The sequence below is a fragment of the Manis javanica genome, chromosome 1 (genome assembly GCF_040802235.1).
Source record: "Manis javanica isolate MJ-LG chromosome 1, MJ_LKY, whole genome shotgun sequence".
In the NCBI taxonomy this organism is placed as follows: Eukaryota; Metazoa; Chordata; class Mammalia; order Pholidota; family Manidae; genus Manis; species Manis javanica.
In genome coordinates, this window is record NC_133156.1 from 227,814,464 (window position 1) to 227,835,202 (window position 20,739).

Below are 20,739 nucleotides of genomic sequence, written 5' to 3' on the forward strand. Positions count from 1 at the left end.
GCGACCAGGCGGCGGCGGTTGTCAGGGCGACGGGAGCTTGCAAGAGCTGCTGGTACTCGCGATTGGAGACTTAGAACAAGTTTCTCTTTGCGGGCCTTGACTTCTGGGGTCGTCTTCTTGGGGTCCTCAGGATGTTCTTTTACCTGAGTAAGAAAGTGAGTTTGCCGCGGGACTTCCTTGCTCCTTCTCTGTTCTCGCGTCCTGCGGGCAATTCCCGCATCCTGCGGGCGAAGCCCGGCGTTCTCACCGCCGCTTCCCCATCCAGTCTCCAACCTTCTTTCCTCGGCAAGACCCTCCTCTTGCCGGTCCCCAAGTTCTAGATACGAGCCCCAGATGGTCCTTGGCGGAGCCAGCATCGCCCTCGCACAACCCTTCATTCTTGCCCCTGGCCAGGTCCTTGTGGGGGAACAGTAGAACAGGTCACAGCGAGCTTACCTATCGTTCCTCCTCCATCTGTTGTTGATCCCGATGACTAAAATTCTTTGGATCATCACGGGGCGCCGGGCAAGAAAAGAGTAACAAAAGGGTAGCTTAAGTGTGCTGTGTGGAAAGGGACTATGGACTATCCCTCCGTTCCCCGCTGCCTCCTTTAAAAATTCATCAGGTGATTCCCCCGTCCTCCGTCGACATCGCCCTTAACTTGGGTGCACTAATTAATTTTTTTCCTACATGGTAGGGCTTGTGGCAGTTCAAGAGCTATGCTGTTTTCATAACTGCTCATACTTCTGCCAGGCTGACCGTTTTTCTTCGTGGGGGGGATTACTTCAGCCTTTATCTCCTGTAGACTCACTTTCCAACTTTGTGAAAAGTTGTAAGAGTAGCTATGGTTGCTTTTCAGATAGCCATTCCTGATAACGTGAAGCTGAAATGTGTATCTTGGAACAAGAACCCAGGATTCATAGCATGTGGTGGTGAAGACGGACTACTGAAAGTTTTGAAATTAGAGACACAGACAGGTAAATGGATGCAATCTCAAATGTCTGAACTTGATGGAAGATTGGCTGGTATCACGTGTCCAGTGAGATTTGCTCAAGATGTTTTTCCGTACGCAATTCTAATTCTTTTAAAAGGAAAAAAACACCCACAAAACACCCAAACATTTTGTGATGTTTTTCTACAATATTTTGCAATAAGTTTAGGGAATATTGAATGTAAGCATCACATGGCTTTTGCTAAAGTCATTGATGGAAAATTAAAAAGAATGAATAATGAAAATGAAGTCATTATATTGTACTATGTCTATTATGTTATATTATTAGGAGTCTACTAAAAATAATGCAAATCAGCATTTCAGTAAGGTCACTCTGAATGTCAGATTATTCACATTTTGTCATGTTTTGTCAGATTGCTATAGGCTGTATCATCTTTTCTGCTTATCAGATGTGTTATTAATTATGTACCTAGTTACCAAGAACAAAAAATGGGATTTTAAAAAGCATTTTTGTTAATAAGTCTCTTGTGTTTATAGCTTGACTGCATTTTTTCTAGCTCCCTGGAATCATAGAAAAAGTTTCACACTTTACTATCATCCCTAGTATTGCTCTAGATTGAGATCTAGACAATTTCCAACCTAAATTGGACATCTAGATAAGGAGATTGGAATTGGAACCTCAGCTCTGCCGTAAGATTACTGAATGACTTCCAGCAAGTTACTGAATATCTTCGGGCTTTAGTTATTTTGTAAGATTAGGAGTTGAACTAAATTTTGGATTCCTTAGAGTTATGCTTCTCAAACTTTATCAGCCATGAGAATTATCTGAAGAGGTTGTTCAAATGGATTTGTGGGCTCTACCCCAGAATAGATCTAGAATGAAGTCAGAATTTGCATTTCTAATGACACTGGTTTTGCTGGTCCTCAGACTACATTTTGAGTGGCACTGCTGTGTATATTTATAAACATTTATTGAGCACTTTTCATGTATGGGTGTTTAACCTTCACTGTCTCATTTGATTTCACAATAATCTTGAGAGGTAGGTATTCCAGATGCGAAAACTGAGGTGCTAAACAGTAACTTGCTCAAGGTCACACAACCAGGAAGTGACAGAATCGGCATTTGTCACTTTCAAGCCCTTGTTTTTAGCACTACACTAGGGGCTCATGGGCAGCCTAAGCAAAGAGAGAGTTGTTCTGATGTGCTACATTAATTATGTGAAATAAAAGGCAGGTTTGGAAGGTAGATACTTACGTACCCATTGGAGTTTGGCTTCTGATGTTAGTAATTTAATCTCTCAATGCTTTAGCTTTCTTAATTGTTAAAAGAAAATAATTTTTCTCTTGGTTATGTGTACATATATGTATATGTTTGTATGTGTATGTCTATATACACATTTTTTATTTTGCTTAAAATATATAGCAATTTTAACCTACATTAAGAAATGCATTCATTATGTTTAACATTGGAGACTTTTCAAGAAAAAGAATTACTTCTTGTCATGCTGTGTACTTTTGATAAAGTGTGATTGGAATATTCTTTGAAATTAGTGAGCAAGATGGAAAGTAGATTCTTGAGAGGTTTGGCAAATGGAATAGATTATTTGTTTTGGAACTTAATAACCATGTTGAAAGAGATAAATATGAGGAATATGGCTGGGAGATTCTAACAAGGTCAGTGTATTATATCTAATAATAATAGTTTTGATGCAGCAGATACTTCCAGTAACAATCACCAGATACTGTATGCCTACTACATATCAAGTACTATGCTGTGCTAAAGGTGTGACATTACAAGTGCCGTTTTGAAGCCTAACTACAGAATAGCCACGTTACTATCATTCATCGGTATAATACAATACCTCACATCAACTAAATGTCTTCTGTGACATCCTTTTTTTTTTTTTGGTATTATTAATCTACAATCACATGAGGAACATTGTGTTTACTAGACTCCCCCCTTCACGAAGTCCCCCCCACATACCCCATTAGTCACTGTATGACATCCTTTTTAATGGCTGTTTTATATTCCATTGTATTGGTTTCAGACAAGTTCTAGTGTTGGACATTTTTAGATGTCTCCACATTTTTACCATTAAAATATTATCTTTGTATCTAAATCTTTCCAGGAACCTTTAATATTTTCTAGGATAAATTTCTAGAAATGGAATATGCTAGATTAAATGTCATGTGTGTGCATCTCAGAAAAGGTTCTCAATCTGTTTAACCAGCTTACCTTCCAGAAAGTTTGCACTATTTTTCATTCCCAGTGGCAGCAGTCTCAGTTCTCACTCTCTTGCCTCAGAAGGAAAGGAACTAGAATTAGGTTAAGATGGGGAGCTGGGTAACTTTTCTTCTCTACAGGCCAAGTTAACATGCTTTCCTGGAGACCATCTCCTGCTCTCTTCTCGGGGACCTGATTACTAATTTATCCTTAGGGCCTTTGCACTCACTGTTTCCTATTCTGGAATACTACCCCCTTCCCTGCTTCACTTAGCTAACTCCAGTTTATCCCTTGGTTTTAGCTTTCATACCACTTTTTCAGAAAGCCTTCCCTGGTTCCTTTTCCCTTCAATCTAAATCAATCCCCTGTTACTGTCTCTTATTATGTCTTTTCTTCCCTATTTTATATGCATATATATATTTATGTGAGTGTGTGAGTATGTATCTAATATCTGTCCTCTCAGTAGACTACCAGCTCTGAGGGGAGAGGCCTTAACTATCTTGTTCATTTTATATCCAGAAGCTTCTACAGTGCATAACAGTGTAGACAGTCTTTACCTATTTGTTGAATGAATTAAGATTCTGCAAAATCTAGTAAGAACCAGTTTCTGAAATCTTTTTTTTTTTTTTTGGTCTCTTATGCTTTAGAATTTTCAATCTGTATGTCATAAATATATATATGTTTTTTTACATTTACACAATGGAATATATTTTTTTAAATCATAGTTTACAGGTTTTTTGTGAGGTTCTGTAATGGTAACTTTATTTTTTATTTTTTATTTTTTTATTTATTTTTGTTAACAACAATAAAATTCTTTATAGGGGAGTCAATGCTCAATGCACAATCATTAATCCATCTCAAGCCTAATTCTTGTCAGTCTCCAATCTTCTGAAGCATAACGAACAAGTTCTTACATGGTGAACAAATTCTTACATAGTGAATAAGTTCTTACATGGTGAACAGTGCAAGGGCAGTCATCACAGAAACTTTTGGTTTTGATCATGCAATTTGAACTATAAACAATCAGGTCAAATATGAATATTCCTTTGATTTTTATACTTGATTTATATGTGGATCCCACATTTCTCCCTTTATTATTATTATTATTATTTTTATTTTTAATAAAATGCTAAAGTGGTAGGTAGATGCAAGATAAAGGTAGAAAACATAGTTTAGTGTTGTAAGAGAGCAATTGTAGATATCGGGTGTGTGCCTGTAGACTATGTGTTAATCCAAGCTAGACAAGGGCAATAAAACATCCACGGATGCAGAAGATTTCTCTCAAAACAGGGGGTGGGGGGTGAGGTTCTAAGCCTCACCACTGTTGATCCCCAGTTTCTCACCTGATGGCCCCCTGCGACTGTGCCTGTCTTAGGTTGTTCCTCCCTTGAGGAATCTTACCCGTCTCTGGCTAACCAGTCATCTTCCGGGGCCATACAGGGAGATGTAAAGTTGGTAAGTGAGAGAGAAGCCATATTGTTTGAAAAGGTTAGCTTTTTACTTCTTTGCAGATTTATGCCCTGTGGCTTCTATGCCCAGCATTTGTCTTGAGGTATCTTTACCACTTGGAGGAATTATGATACTCAGTAAATTCGATATGAGGCACGAATTCTATTTAAGGGTTGTAATTAGGAAGGAAGAAGAAAAGCTATAGAGGTAGCAGACGGAAGAAAACCTGGGAGGATTGATTATTTCTTTGACATATCTTCTTGTAGAGTAACTTAAGCATGTATAGGTTTTAAACTACTAACTAAATTGCGCACTCACATTAACATAATAGGAATACAGTTACATAACCAAAGCAGACCTATAATTACCAGCCATCTCCAGTGAAGCCAAGAAAACCAGTTAGGCACCCTAGGCATTTGTGAAAATTTGTCTATGATATGATGGATATTGTCCAATGTCATAAATATTTTTATTTGTGATCTTTTGGGAAGGCATAAGTAACAATAATTACTAATATATTTAATATCCTTAGTAAATAATGTACTTTTATACATTTTGCTTTATTTTGCCAGAATAATATTTTTGCAAGGGGGTATGTATTATTGTCCATGTTTGTACCGTGGAAAAAATAGATCGGAATGAGACATACTTTAAAAAAATCTTTCTGATACCATCCAGGAATAGAAACTTATTTCAAAAAAGCAAGAAATGTCAATCTTACAATCTGTTACATTTATGTATTTGCCATAGTATTTCCTGCTTTTTGTTTTTTTCTAGATGATGCAAAATTGAGGGGTCTTGAAGCCCCTAGTAATCTTTCTATGAATGAGATTCTTGAAGGTCATAGTGGTAAGTCATGTCATTTTTCTATCACATGTGAATAGTATTATATTCAGACATTTAGAAACCATGTATTTAATGCAGAAATGTTATCATTTAAAATAATGATAATATTTAAAATAATCATTTCTACTGAGCCATATTTAATACAGCCTAGAATTATTCAACAAATTTTACATGATTAAACATCTTCAATAAATTTGAGAAAATGTAGCTGTCTTTTTATATATTAAAAAATACCATTATCTGTGTATAGATAGGATATTATCCTTTTTAAAAATCTTTCCTATGGCTTCAGATGAAAGTAGACTAAAAAGACATAACAACTGAATGTACTATATGATCCTAGATTGGGACTTGGAATGAGAAAACAAGTATCTATAAAAGACATTATTTGGACAATAATTAAAATGTGAATGTGGACTGTGGGTTAGATAATAATATTGCATCATGTTTACTTTCCTAATTTGTAACATGATTATGAAAGAAAATGTCCTTGTTCTTAGGAGATATATACTAAAGTATTCAGAGATTAAAAAAACTGAAAACATCAATTGTTCATGTAACCCAGAGGTTTTAAGATATGCTCAAGAATGTGTTACTAATAAAATGAGAAACAAGGTTGGGGAAAGAGAGATTAGGGGACCATCAACCACAAACAATCCCTCTAAAACAAACAAACAAACAAACAAGTTTTAATAAAATGTCCTTTGAGGATTATCCTTGTGAGTTGGGTCAATTGGGTAAATCTTATTTACATTTGTTCCTGTTGTAAAATATATGGCAGCTCTTACAGCTGACCATAGTAGGTGCCTTTGCTAGCGTGAAATAGGAACCATGAAAAATAATACTATGCATTGTAGATTATGAATGATAATAGTAAACTGCAACCTATGAATATTTTTGAGTAATACTACAGACTGCTTAGTTGCACAGGAACTGTTTTGATTTTAACATGCTCTTGATGTTTATTATAAAAATACAGATTTGAAATGAACTGGAGCCTTTTTTAAGTTTCTAAATTGTTTTATAATTTTTAGGTTCTGTTCAAGTTATAGCATGGAATGAACAATATCAGAAGTTGACTACCAGTGATCAAAATGGTCTTATCATTGTTTGGATGTTATATAAAGGTATATTTAGGAGAGTTTACTTAATCTTTCAGATTGGAGTCTGGATTACAGTATTTGTGGGGAAATACCATCTTTGAAATAGACCCCCTTTTAATTAGCAGCAAGACTTCACATGACTGCACAGGCATGTTTCTCAATTTATTGCTGCCTGCTTTTCCCTTTAACTTTATTTCCTTTGAATTTTGACCTTGCATTAATAAAGTGTTTAGGTGACTGTTGGTTATCTCCACAATGAGCTTAGACTCTTAGCAAAATAATTTTCTGCTTGAGATAGCTCTTTTTTTCCAAGTTTCCAGTAAAAATTCATTTTTATGTAGTCAGTGGCTAGAGTTGGTTCACTAGATAAAAACACATTTATTAAGAAGTCAAAGGTAATAATTCATTTCCATTATTAAATCAGTTGAGTTCCTCTTCTTTCATGAATACAGATTTTATTTCAGCTCTGACTACTGGCTTACAATTTGTACCTTTTGCCCACAAGAGAGTAAGAGAAGACTTAATTTAGGTGTATCATTATTCCAGAAACATAATTCATAATGTTCTCTTGAGGCCTCTAGCCATCATCTTTAAATGAAAAGGGTACCTTAGTTCATGTGTGTTGTGTTGAAAATATTTAGGGTATACCATTAAAAAATTCTTAATAAAAAAATGCTGTAGTATATGAATGTTTTTAAAGTTTTATGTGTGTCTAGGGAGTAGAGTGTGAAAGTATAGATTAAACTTTGTCTTTTCCCAGGGTGGATCATCTCTGGGCCTCAGTACTGCTCTGATAATACCCTGCTTTGACTAGTTATTCCATATTACATGATTATTTGCCTAGATGCAGGCAAGAGTTCCCTATGGCAGAATGTAGTTAAACTTTATAAAAAATGGAAGAAAATAAAATAACCTTGTGATTTGCCTCTCACTTGGTTATACCTTGAAAAAAGTCTCATTTCACTCCAACCTTGTATACAAGGATGCTTTTTGTTCAGCATTAGTGATACAGTTTCACTAATATGATATGAACTATTTAAAATTTGTTTCAAGCAAACTTAGAGTTTTTACTTCTGTTTATATGTTCATAATTAATATGTTTATATTTAATATGCTTATAATTAATCTTTGGAGAGTTTATGGGTACATATAAAGTTATTGTGGTCATTCTGTTTTTTCCTTGGTCATTATCTGAAGTGTGTTCAAGTGCGAAAAGTTAGGTTTTGAATAAAATTAGTTGTTTTGGCCTTTCAAAACCAAATGAAGTTTTATTTTTTAATTGACAAAAGTAGGGAAGAAAGAAAGAGAGGAAAGAGTAAGTGGGCATTTATTATGTTTTTCTGTGATAGTCTTTGAAACACTTATTAGTCAATGCCTAAGTTAATTTTTTATTTTGTTTATATTAGAGTTTATGGTTTTATAGTTTAATGAGTCAGGTTGTAGAAAGCTTGCAGTTATCTATCCCACAGTGCATTTTATGGGATGTTTTCAACCCTTGAGTACCGTTTAATAGCTATGAAAGTTTTGATTTGTAATTTCTTTTTAATTTGTGAAAACAGGCTGTTGGTATGAGGAGATGATCAACAATAGAAATAAATCAGTGGTTCGCGGTATGAGCTGGAATGCTGATGGACAGAAGATCTGCATTGTGTACGAAGATGGAGCAGTGATAGTTGGTTCAGTGGAGGGTAATGCATTGTTACACGCAGAACTAAGATCATGGTTTAGCTGACATTTTTATCTTTAGGGGTTTTAATTAATTACCATATGTTAGCATCCTGACAAAAATAAACATAAAAAGAGAACAGTTGATATACAGTTTGATCACATTCAAAAATCATTACTTTTAAGTATAGTCAAGTAAAACAATTTATTTAAAAAAAATTTCCTACAGTGGCACTGAAAAAGAGTGAATTAATTTTTCAGTATTATTTTAATTATTATGTCTGCCTAATTATAGAATTTTTTTATACTTGTTAGACTTTATTATACATAATGTAGATTTTAGTTTCAAAGTGTATATAGAGGTATGACAATCTCTGGTCACTTTAAAAAAATTGAGATAATTAACATATACTAGTTTCAGATGTACAATAAAATGATTCCATATTTATATATATTGTGAAATGATTATCTGGTCATTTTTAAAAGAGCTGAACCTTAAAGCTTACGTCTTTCAAGTTCTAGTTCATAGGTAACACTGGGACTTCAGAGAGTCTCTACCTTTGTTTTAATGTGCAACTCTGTCTATAGAGAAATAATTAACCTAAAAATCATTTTCAATATGTTTTCTGTGTGTGACTTTATGTACTCCACAAATGTTTCTGACAGCTTACAATGTACAGCTGTAGTTCTAAGGACTAGGTACAATAAAAAAATTTTCCAGATCTAGATCAGGAGAGCTGGATAAGTATCCAGGCAATTACAATGCCTTGTGAGAAGTGCTAAGGAAGGACAAATACAGCAACATGTAGAAGTATCTAATCCAGAATTGTGGGGATCAGGGAAGGCATCCTGGAGGAAGTGATATCAGGGACAGCATCTGGAGGAAGTGATATCAGGGAAGGCATCCTGGAGGAAGTGATATCAGGGAAGGCATCCTGGAGGACCTGATGTCTATGCTGAGGCGTTAACCACAAGGCAGGTTGGTGTGTAGAATGTCCTAGTCTGAGAACTAGTATTTGAGGAGGTCCAGAGGAGTTGGACTTAGCTGCATGTGGGATATTACATTTTTTTCCAGAATTAGTAGAGTATAATACTAAAGGAGAAGAGTTGTGTGTGGTTAGGGAGATTAGAAGAGGCCACATCATGCAGCTTGTAAATTATACAAGGAGTTTAGATTTAATTCTAAGAGCATTGGGAAGCCAATGCAAGATTTTAGGAATGGGAGAAGTATGATCAGATTTGTTCTTTAGAAATATCTCTGTGACTGTAATGTGAAGAATGGAGAAAAGGAAGGAAGATGGGGGCAGGTGTACCATTAGGAAATTAATATGATAATTCAGGTGAGAGGTGGTGGTGAATGGTGTCCTGAATCAGAGTAATGATGAGGATGGAAGCAAGTAGACATGTTCCAGAGATATTTTGGAGGTAGAATAGTTAGGATCTTAGTATTGATTGGATTGGGGATGAGGGAATGGGAGTGTCTAGGGTGATATCCAGGTTTTTAGCTTTGGCAACTGGATGGACAGTGGGCCTTTCATTGAAATAAAGGTTGTGGGAAAAAGACTGGTTTTGAGGGAAGATTTCAGTTTGGTCATTTTGATTTTGTCTTGCCACAGGACCTCTAGGTAAATATGTCTAGGCATAGCTAGGTATATATGACTACAGCTCAGAAATATCTGGGCTGAAGGCATAATTTTGGGAATTACCAGCATATAGATGGTAATTTAAACCATTGTAATAGATGGAAAACCTAAGGGCCATCTGTGGCGTAAGAACCAGAAATATTTAATGGATGGACAGATGAAGAGAATTCCGGAAAGATTACTGAAAGGTAGAAATCTCAGAGATGGACTCAAAGAAACTAGGATGGAATGAAGGGACGATTAAAAAAAAAAAGGGTAAAAAGGAAAGTAAGAAAGAAAAGCATCTACTGGATTTAGCAACAGTACATTAGTGACCTCCACAAAGGCAGTTTCAGTGGAGTTGTTGGGAAGAAGCCAGATTGGGGTGGGTTGCGGGTTGAGTGCGAGGTAAGGCAGTAGAGACTGCAGGTGATAGATAACTTTCAAGAAATTAGTCTGGGAAAGGAATGGTAGAAGTAGGGTGGTAGCTGGAGAGAAATTTAGGGTTGAGGGAAATGCTTTCTTTGTTTTGTTTTGTTTGTTTTTATTTGAGGTCATAGTTTTGAAGACAGAGGAATCTGAGTATGTTTAAACCCTATGAGAAAGGGCCTGGAGAGAAGTTAGAGAGAAAACATCATTAGTTAGTGGAGGGAAATCTTTGCAAAGCCAGGATGGGATTAGGTAGTAGAATAGGTGGAGGGATTAGCCTAGATGGGTGTCTGGTTGGGCACATACCTTTGTATGCCCTTTGTATTAGGCGGCAAAACAGAAAGCATGAGTGTGGATTCAGTTGTGGTCTGATTGTTTCAAAGTGGGAATGAGGGCTTTCTTTTTAAAAAGCTTTTATTTTCTTTCCAATGTAGGAGCTAAATTCATCTGTTAACTCAGAGTGAGGTCCTGGTTTAGAGTTTAGAAGAGATGGGAGAAAGTTGGAAATAGCTGAAATTTCAAATGGTTAGTTGGATATTTGGTAAATAGTAGGTACTCAACAAATGTTTGGTGACTGAATAAATTGAATGAACCCATGAATGCAGTGAAGAATGCTGAGAGGTCTTTAGGGAAGCAGATTTTTAGAGCAGTTGTTGGGGAATCATGACCTTGAACTTTTGATGAAGTAATTGTGTTTTATGTTTTGTTTTAGGGAATCGCATTTGGGGAAAAGACCTGAAGGGTGTACAGTTATGCCATGTAGCATGGTCTGCAGATAGTAAAATCTTACTTTTTGGAATGGCAAATGGAGAAATACACATTTATGATAATCAAGGGAATTTTGTGGTAAGTATATATATTTATATATTCTTTGGTTTTACTTATAAATTTTATATGGTTATTTTATATATCCTTCACATATGTATACACACACATTTATTTATGATGGTTTATATAATCAAGGAAGTCTTCAATCCAGGTTTTTTTCCAATTACCTAAAACTTTTTTTTGTTAAAAAAACTCCTGGGTTTCTTCAAGAAAAAATAATGTCTTTAGTTCTGATTTTTCTACTAGCTGGAAAGGACGGGATTTCACTATGTTGAAGCTTTAGGATAATGAGTAGGATAATGTGCAGTTTAATGTGTCTTCTGATACCTGGAGCCAAAGTTTACATGAGGGACCAAATATGTTTTTTGTAACAAGTTCTACTAAAGGTTGTTTGTAGAAAGAATGGAAGACTTAAACGGTAAGGAACAAAAAAATTAGGTCCTGGAAAGAAGGCAAAATAGAAGAATAGGCTCAGGTAGCATAAACTCAAGAAAAACTCTGGCTTTGCAAGCTTTAGCTGTGGTGGGTCTCTGAATGTACTTGCGGTGCAGGATTGTTCTTAGGGTTAGGATGTTACAGAAATTCACTCCTTGGTGGAAGTGATAATAACCAATTTTTATATGATGCTTTGCTATTTTCAAAGTACTTTCATATACCTCTTGTCATCTGAGTCACCTATAAACTCTGTGAATGTTTTTCATCCTCATTTTGCAAATGGGGAAAACCAAAGCTCAGTGATTTGTCCAGGGTGGGCAAACCAGTGGGTGCTGGAGCTTTCATTTGAAACCAGGTTGTTACATCCTATTTTCAGTGCTCTTTCTATAATACTCTACTCATACTGATCTATTTTAAAATACAAAATATAAATCTAACTGATCTATTTAGATGAAAATGAAACTGAATTGTTTGGTGAATGTCACTGGAGCAGTCAGTATTGCTGGAATTCATTGGTACCACGGCACAGGAGGTTACGTGGAGCCCGATCGCCCCTGCCTTGCTGTTTGTTTTGACAATGGGAGATGCCAAATAATGAGACATGAGAATGACCAAAGTATGTAATTTTTCTTTTTTTTTAATGTGAAGAATTAAGAAATTATTTAAAAATTGTTCTCAAGATTATAAAGTTTTCTAGGTTAAGTATTTTACCACAATTACCTCATTTTTTTCTTTTTGACTAGATGCTGTTTTAATCGATACTGGCATGAATGTAGTAAATATTCAGTGGAACCACATTGGTAGTGTGTTAGCTGTGGCAGGCTCCCAGAAGGTTGTCACTCAGGACAAAAATATAAACACTGTGCAGTTTTACACTCCCTTTGGTGAGGTAAATGTATTAAACATTTTGTCTTTTTTTCTTTTGATTAAAAATGCAGTGAGTAAGGTAGGGGAAAAATGAGTGGAGGAAGAGGTATAAAATTGTTACATTTCTAAAATGAACATTTTGAGTAAAAATGACATATGGGTAAAAATATCAGATGTGTGTTCTTTGAATAACCTCCTCATAAGTCTATATAATTGTATTTCACCATGAAGTTTATTTTATAATCCGTACATTTAGAAAGCCAGATGTTTCACATAAGAAATGACTATGGAGTGGTTATTTAGAATATTTACTCTGTGATCTGAATAGGCATCTCTTTTCCCAGCTGGTGTTTGAATTATTTTAGTTTAATTCAGCTGTTTCAGATTAATTTTTCAGATTTTTAGGTGATAATTAAATACACATAGATATTAAACAAATATAGCTGTCTGTCCTTTCCCCAAACTTCTAATAGTTTTAATTTGTTATGGAATAATCAATTACTTTAAGAAAATCTATTTTAATAATCTGTGACACTACATTAAATTAAGCATTGTTTTCATACATTTATATGTTATCCTTCTCAATAGTATTGTTAATTTAATTTTAATTAATTTAATTTTTAAAGAGAATTTCTCGTAGTAGCAGTTCAAATAAGAGAACTAATGTATTGTGAGTTTTAAAACATTTAGAAGATGAGAACTTATTAGTAACTAAGCTTAATAAATTTTTTTCCTATTTTATTTTTTAACTCTAGATTATATTCCATCCCTTTTGGGTATCCTGTTATTGTTTATAAATTCACCATAGAGTTCAATAATATATATTTTTGCCTACACAAATGCCTTCACCAGTTTAAATATTTAAATATTTCTGTTTTTAATATATTTTAATAATTCTGTAAGGGTAAGAAATGGTGTCAATTGATGCTTAAAGTTACCTATGGAATGTGATTTAGAGAGTAGGTGCTCTCTGTACATTGCTAGCTAATAATATTTCTGGTAGATGCAAAAGCTAAGAAAAACAGAAGCAGAGTTTTCGTGGTTCCTAAGTAATTAAGAAATCTGAATTCTAGCTATTTCAATGTTGTAGCCTCCCTTAATTCACAGTCTTTATTGGTTATTTTTGTCACCACTGGCGTATTTATCATTGTTTTATCTGCTTACTTTTGTTCGTCCAACCTTCTCCAAGTAAAAAAACATGGATATTCTAAGGCCTATTTGCTTTACCTTGCAAAACAGTGTTTGTTGAATTGAAAAGTGTAAGTGGTTTTTGGCATAGTAGTTATGAAAGGTAGCATAGTTCCTCAGGGTGTTATATTAGTCACTTAGTATTTTTTGAATGAGTGAATATATGAGGGCTTATTTTGGATTTGTTATTAAGATAGGGGAGATAACTTGGAAGGAAGATACTAAAGATTTAAGCTTAAAACTTTAGGGAAGAATTTGCTTTTGATTCTGAAGGGTAGGTTCTCCTGGCTTTTGCATTTTGATCTTAGCCATTGGAGGGGGCAATAGCAGAACATGGGGCTTGTAGTCAGGTTGACATGGCTTTGGCTTCAAATTCTGTTTCCACAATGAAGCTTCACTTAGAGAAGTTATTTGACTTCTAAGACTCAGTTTACTTCTGTTCTGAACTAAAGGTACTGCGCTGTGGCTCTGTTGTGCTGATGAACGCTTACAAAAGCTGGTTTTCTTTCCTGGCTGCCACCGCCTGGCTGGTTGCAGAGTTAGGGAATGGCCTTCATGCGGTGTGAGCTGTCAACACCACGAGAGTGCGGTTGTGAGAGCCTGCAACTTCCCTTTGATTTCATACAGGGCAGCAGAACAAATAGATGCCCCCACCCCCAGCCCCCTGCAGGTTAAAACTTTTGCCCCTTTGGTTTCTTTGGCAAAATGGAATGAACACATTAAATTTGCCTTTAGAGCATATCTGCCTAAGAACAAGGGATACCAGTGTAATTTACTAAAGTTTTTGGGATTGATTTGTTTTGTCAAATAAGCATAGATTAAAAATGTTTTCTTTTTATGGTCACATTAAAAAAAATCTTTGTATTCATTTATTCACTCATTAATGTAGCCACAAAATATACTGTTTGTATATGAGTAAATTAATTTGAATGCAGGATATATATACTTACTTAATAGATATTTGTTGAGGACTTCTTTACCAAGAATCTATTAAGGGATAGGGAAATAAATGTGAAAATGATAAAGTTAATGCTCTCAAGTAGCTCAGTGTCTAAACTCTCTGGAATCATAGAGGGAGGAAAGAAGGCAGGAAACAATATTTGAGTTTTATCTTGTAGGATGAATGGAGTCCTCCAGGAGGACCAGAAATAGTAAGGACAGGGAGGTGTGGGGGCAAGGGAAGAGGCTTTCAGGCAGAAGACATGTTATGTGGGCCAAAGGTATTGAGGCGCAGTAGTTCCCTCATGAGTGAGAACACAGTAATTATGGCTAAAGAGCGGGATACTGAGCCAAAGAATGTAGTTTTGGGCCAGATGGGAAAAGACATTCTCTACTATGCTAAACATGTGATGGTGGGGAGCTAGTGATATTTTTAAATTATTAAAAAATTTTGAAAGCTGGGTAAGATATGATCAGATTATGTTCCATAAAGAGAACTGTGACACCAGAATGGAGATTGAATTTAGGGGGGCGTAGAGGGCAGGAATGAGGAAAGAGATGAATGGTAAAAATTGCAGTTAGGAGGCTCTTCCCCTTAGTTCATTCAAGAAGGGAGGCAGTTGCAGTGGAGGAGAGGTTGACGTGAAAGCAATAGGACTTGATGGCTGGGTGGCTGTGGGGGATGAAAGAGAGGTAAGACTCAAGGGTTGAGTTTAGTACTATAATAATTTTTGACTCTAAGAAGCATAATTTTTTCCAGCTTTAAAATTGGGATGCATCTTATAATCAAAGTTGTCTTATTTTGATTAGCAATGTGTTTTTTTCTGTCCTTAATTGTACATAAAATTGAAGATGGATATTTAAATCTCTGGTAGATGAGATGAAATTTGATACTGTATTCTTTGTCTGCATCTTGTAAATTTCTGCTATCATTTGTATAATTTTCATTATAAAAATCCATGGAAAATGATTTTGAGGTTAGTAATAACCTTTCACAAAATAATTTTTGTACCACTTTTGATCTCTGTGAAATGATTGATAATAATTTGTATTGTATTTGTGATACTTAAGGTTAAATATAATTATTTTTTCAGCATTTGGGTACTTTGAAGGTTCCTGGTAAGGAGATGTCTTCATTGTCTTGGGAAGGAGGTGGACTGAGAATTGCATTAGCTGTTGATTCTTTCATATATTTTGCAAATATTCGACCTGATTATAAGGTGAGTGTTATGGGCAATTGAAAGAAAAAAAAAGGAAACCAAACCAATTTTTTACTTAATAATTTTGTTATAGCTCCAAGTATAATGCTTAATTCTTATGTATATTCATAGCCTCTTTATTTTAGAAACTAGCTGAAAGGAGGCTTTTTTTTAGTGTGAAGCCCTTAGTAACCTTTCCTAGATTACTATATATAACTAGTAAAATTATTCCAACAATCGGGATCTCAGCAGGAAACAGGTGGCATACTCAAAGGAGTAATTGAAGAGAGACTGATGAAGCATTTATGATAGAGGTATGGACAGAGTTTAGGGGACCAGTAAGGATGGTAGTACTTATGACGAAGCAAGTACCCAGAGACTAGCAACAGCGGGCAAGGTGAAGAAGTGTTCCCAGAACCCCCTGGAGCTGTGGCTATGCAAGAGGGACTACCCTGCAGAAGCACAGCCTCTGCCAGCTGGCTGGGCAGAGACAACTTGTGGGAATAAACCCTGCTACCCATATGTCCACCACCTGCTGGTGTCTCCTATTGGCTAAACACAACTGGAAACCAGAAGGCAAGCTCAGGTGACAGAGTTTGTGGGAAGACAGCTTTCAGAGCACAAAGTAGGGTAGAGAAGGGCAGAGAATGGATCGGACAGAAGGAGAAAATGAGAATAAGCAGCATAATAACTAATCAGTATTTTAACTCAAATTTAACATTTGTTCCAAAACAAATTATGAAGTGTGAGATTGATCTGCTAAACTACTAAGAACACTTGTTATGAAAAAACTTAGATATCCAAATTTTAAAAGGCAAAGCACCTTGGAGAAATAGCTGATTCCAGAACTAGCATGGGAAAAAGCAAGATAAGCCTGGAGTATCTTACCATGCCAGAGAGTGCTCAAACAGGAGGTGCTCCCAAACCAGCGGATGGGGGCATGCCAAAGAGACAGGGAGCCAATCTAAAGAGCAACCAGTGGCGGAAGCTGGAGTCATTTGGACAACACATAAATGATAGAATGTTGGGCTGTAACCCAAATTATAAAATAAATGTCCATGAGTGTAAATGGATATAAATTAATTATTTAAGTAATAAATGGGGGCGAAGAAACAAATCTTCCTTACATAAGTATGTGAATTTACCTAGACACCACCCCTTCCAAGAGTAGAGTGTGGCCCGCGCTCTCCCAATTTGAGTGTGGGTTGCATGTAGTGAGTCACTTGCAAAGAGTAGACTATGAAGGGGGGAAAAGAAGTTAACTTACAGTGGAGAAACCTGGCAAACGTTGTTTTGTGCAGGTGATCAAGGTCAGCATCATCAGTGATGTCACATGGATATCACATACCCCCTGATGTGACATGACAGTAAGAGCTCTTCTGTGGGGGTTTTCCTAAAAACTGTTAATCCCATTCTGAGCATGACATAAGCATCAGACAAACCCAAATCGAAGGACGTTTTACAAAATACCTGAGCAGTACGCAAAGCTGTGAAGGTTTTCAAGAACAAGACTGGGAAACCATCATTGCTCAGGGGAGTCTAAGGAGACTTGATGACTAAATATAAGTATCCCAAATAGGATTCTGGGATAGAAAAAGGACTTTGAGGAAATGAGTGCAATCCAAATAAGGCCGGGAGTTGGATTCATAGCACTGTATCAATGCCGGTTTCTTAGTGGTGACAAATGTACCGTTGTAATGTCAGATGTTAGCAAGAGGAGGAAGTGGGAGAGGACTGCAGGAATGCTACTATGTTTGCAACTTTTGTAGACTCCGAATATTGATTTATTCAAAATGGTACATAAATATATTGGGAGAGTTAGCTTGAAGGGAAAGCTGTATGTGGAAAGTTCCATGATCAATACATATGTGATATGGAGATAAAATACCAAAACAGTTAGAGCTAAAAGAGTTGTAAATGGCTATACTGGGAGGAAATTAGGTAGGGGTCTGCATAAAAAAAAAAGCCATGTAGAATTATTTGACTATAAACCATGTGTGTACATTATTCTGATAAAAACAAGTATTAAAAATGTGGATGGAAGACAAAAGGCAAAGCATCTATTTTTGAATTTTGCCTTCGAGACCCAGAATTTAAATTTTTGACAGGGATCAATTTTCCTATTGTTCTTCATGCTTGACTATTGAAAAATCTGAAATTTTCACCATTGAAGCTTAAATCTTACAAATTAAAATAAGGAAAGCTAAACAAATTAAATTTATCTTTGTAGTACATTCTTTGATAAATGTATTACTTTTAGATTTTTTGTTATTTTAGAAAAAAGATACTAAGCTGAATGTTTAGTCCTTCTGTCTTCTATTTCTGAAAAATATTTTAGCACTGATAAAACCAAATATCTGCAATATTTCTAGAGTAAAAACATAATACTAGGATTTTTCTCCCCCAGTGTTCAATATTCTGTCTTCTTTTCTGTCTCTTACCCTCTCTTCTTCACTCCTATTCCCTGCCTCCCCTTCTCCCTTTCTTCCTAGTGGGGTTATTGCTCAAATACCATAGTTTATGCTTATATGAGACCTGATCGTCCAGAGTACTGTGTTATCTTTTGGGATACAAAAAACAATGAGAAGTACATTAAATATGTGAAGAACCTCATTTCTATTACCACCTGTGGAGACTTCTGCATTTTGGCTACAAAAGCTGATGAAAATCATCCTCAGGTAGGTGTTCCTCAGTATCTTAAAACATAGATGAGTTAACTACTTGGCAGATTTGGGCTATAGTAACCTGTCTTATCAAGCATGGCTTCTATACTGGCAGGTACAGCAAGTCTGTTGACCATGTCTGGCTAGACCTCTGTTTTGGAAAATTATGTGACTTCATTGGTTCTGTGTCCCCTGATTTTTTTCTTCTATCAGCTAATCCATTGGCATTTCATATTGACTAGTTCAGTACTGAAGCTTTTTGTCTCTGAAATATATTTAGAATACCACAATTCTTTTCCAAGTTAAAATTCCATAAGTGAAAATGAATATCCAGATGTCTAGTATAAATGCTCACGAAATTATGTAACAATGACCATTATAACACTGGGTAGCTTTGACATTGAGAAATACACTTTTATTTGGAGTTATATTGCTTTAAAAAATAAGGCCTTTTTTACAGGTATGATAACAATGTAAATGTTTGCAGGAGCATGTAAATTATTCAAAAAAGGATTATTACTGTCTTTGGCTATGTAATTAATTATTTTACCCCATTAAAAAGTATAAAACAAATACAAAGTTTTTGTTAAAGGTGGCCATTTGAACAGCCACATGTGGCTGTTACAGTAAAGGTATTTTTTAAAAAGTCATAGCCATAGGGACCAGAAAGGGAGAAAAAACAGAGCTTAGTTTTGGAGCTTAGAGAGTAGGTGAATTAGTGGTAACTACTTAGCAGACCTTAGAAAGCTGAATCCTAAATCATCAGGGGAGAAAACAAAGAAGTAGGCAGTTTCCATACCACAATCCCAAAATGACACAGGACTTGATAGTAGCTGGTAGGAGAAAGAAACAATCAGAAAAAGTAATTTGGAAGTCCCAGAGATTATGCAGAAAAGAGAAAACTTAAAAAAAAGGAAAAAAGGCATAAAAAGAAGCAAGTTCCTAGATCCTTTCCTGAGCCCATAGGCAGCTGCCCTTCTAGTACCTTGGGAGGCTGGGATTTAGTCCCCAGAGAAGATTAAGTGTCTTTGCACTGAAGGGCACCTAGCAGGGGCGAGGGTAGAGGAAATCTATGGGAAAGAAGGCCATTAATTTATTTACTTCTCAGTGTTCCCCAGTGATCATTTCCTATTTGGTTCCCAGAACACTGGCACTGCCGCTTTCAGGCGGGGGATCGTGGGAGTTCCCTCTGGACAGTCTGACTAGGGCAAGAGAAGAGACCTGGAGGGGAGTCCCAGGGAGAGATCCTGCTCAGTCACTTTATTGTGAAGACTAGAGTCAACGAGCCTCACCCCTAAACAAGGAGAGTCCAAACAGCTTTTTAGTGTCCCTCTCTGAAATATAAGCAGATAGACAAGAGTTATCAGACATGTAAGGAAAGCACCTAACTGAACAGACAAAAAGAGAAAAGCCCACCACCACAAGGAGACGAGCACTGGGAGGAATCAATCAGACTGAAGGAAGAACACTTCAAAAGAGTCATCATTTCAAATGATCTGCAGAAAGTTAAGAGATATTACATCCATAAAACAAGGAAAAGATATGGTAGAAAAGGAAGTTTTTGGAAATTGCAAACATAACAGCAATGAAAACTTCAGCAGAGAGTTATAAAGTGAAGTGAAGGAGAACTACAAAGTGGGGCAAAAAGTTAAAGGAAATGAAAAATAGGAGTGAAAAGGTAAGAAAAATAGAGGACCAGGCCTTGAAAGTTCAGCATTTGAATAAGAGTTCTAAAAAGAGTGAACCGGCAAAATGAAGGAGAATTATTCTGGAAAAAAAAAAAAATTAGGAAAAATTTCCTGAGTTTCTAGATGGAAAATGCCTAGCTCAGTGAATAAAAATATTTCCACATCAAGGCACATCACTGTGAAATTTCAGAACTCTGGAGATAAAAAAACGATCCCACAAGCTTTCAGAGAGGAAAAACAGATTTCATAGGATCAGGTAGCATTATGATATTTGACTTGCCACTTGCAATACTTTGGAGAATTGCTTTAAAATTCTGAGAGAAAATGGTTTCGCATCTTGAATTCCATATCTTAAGCAAACTACTAATTAAAATAAAGGTAGACTGAAGGTGCTTTTACATGTACAAGGTCCCTCGAAATGTATCTTCCATGCTTCCTTACCTTAGAAAGTTACTTTAGGATATGGTCTTCCGAAATGAGGAATAAACCATAGAAGAACTAGGATCACCTGACAACAGTGGTGAAGAGCGGTCACAGGGACCCTAGGCAGTCAGCAGATGAGAGCAGGTCACAGGATTCCAAAGAAATTCAAGGTGAAATTAATGGAATACTTAATGTGGTGGAACCCTTGAGAGCAGACATACATAACTGAGAGGTAACTGG

At 36.0% G+C, this 20,739-nt stretch overlaps 1 protein-coding gene across 2 annotated transcripts in view; it reads left to right on the forward strand.

Annotated features, from left to right (window-relative positions):
- Positions 1-20,739, forward strand: part of WDR35 (WD repeat domain 35) — a 62,451-nt gene continuing 41,712 nt past the window's right edge. For both annotated transcript variants that reach the window (XM_073216084.1, XM_073216086.1), the window contains exons 1-10: positions 1-155; positions 839-956; positions 5,382-5,453; positions 6,485-6,577; positions 8,113-8,241; positions 10,982-11,115; positions 11,983-12,148; positions 12,276-12,421; positions 15,621-15,746; positions 18,218-18,403. In XM_073216084.1, the coding sequence (XP_073072185.1) occupies positions 132-155; positions 839-956; positions 5,382-5,453; positions 6,485-6,577; positions 8,113-8,241; positions 10,982-11,115; positions 11,983-12,148; positions 12,276-12,421; positions 15,621-15,746; positions 18,218-18,403 (1,194 nt within the window). In that variant the 5' untranslated portion in view covers positions 1-131. The remainder of the gene's footprint in view (positions 156-838; positions 957-5,381; positions 5,454-6,484; positions 6,578-8,112; positions 8,242-10,981; positions 11,116-11,982; positions 12,149-12,275; positions 12,422-15,620; positions 15,747-18,217; positions 18,404-20,739) is intronic.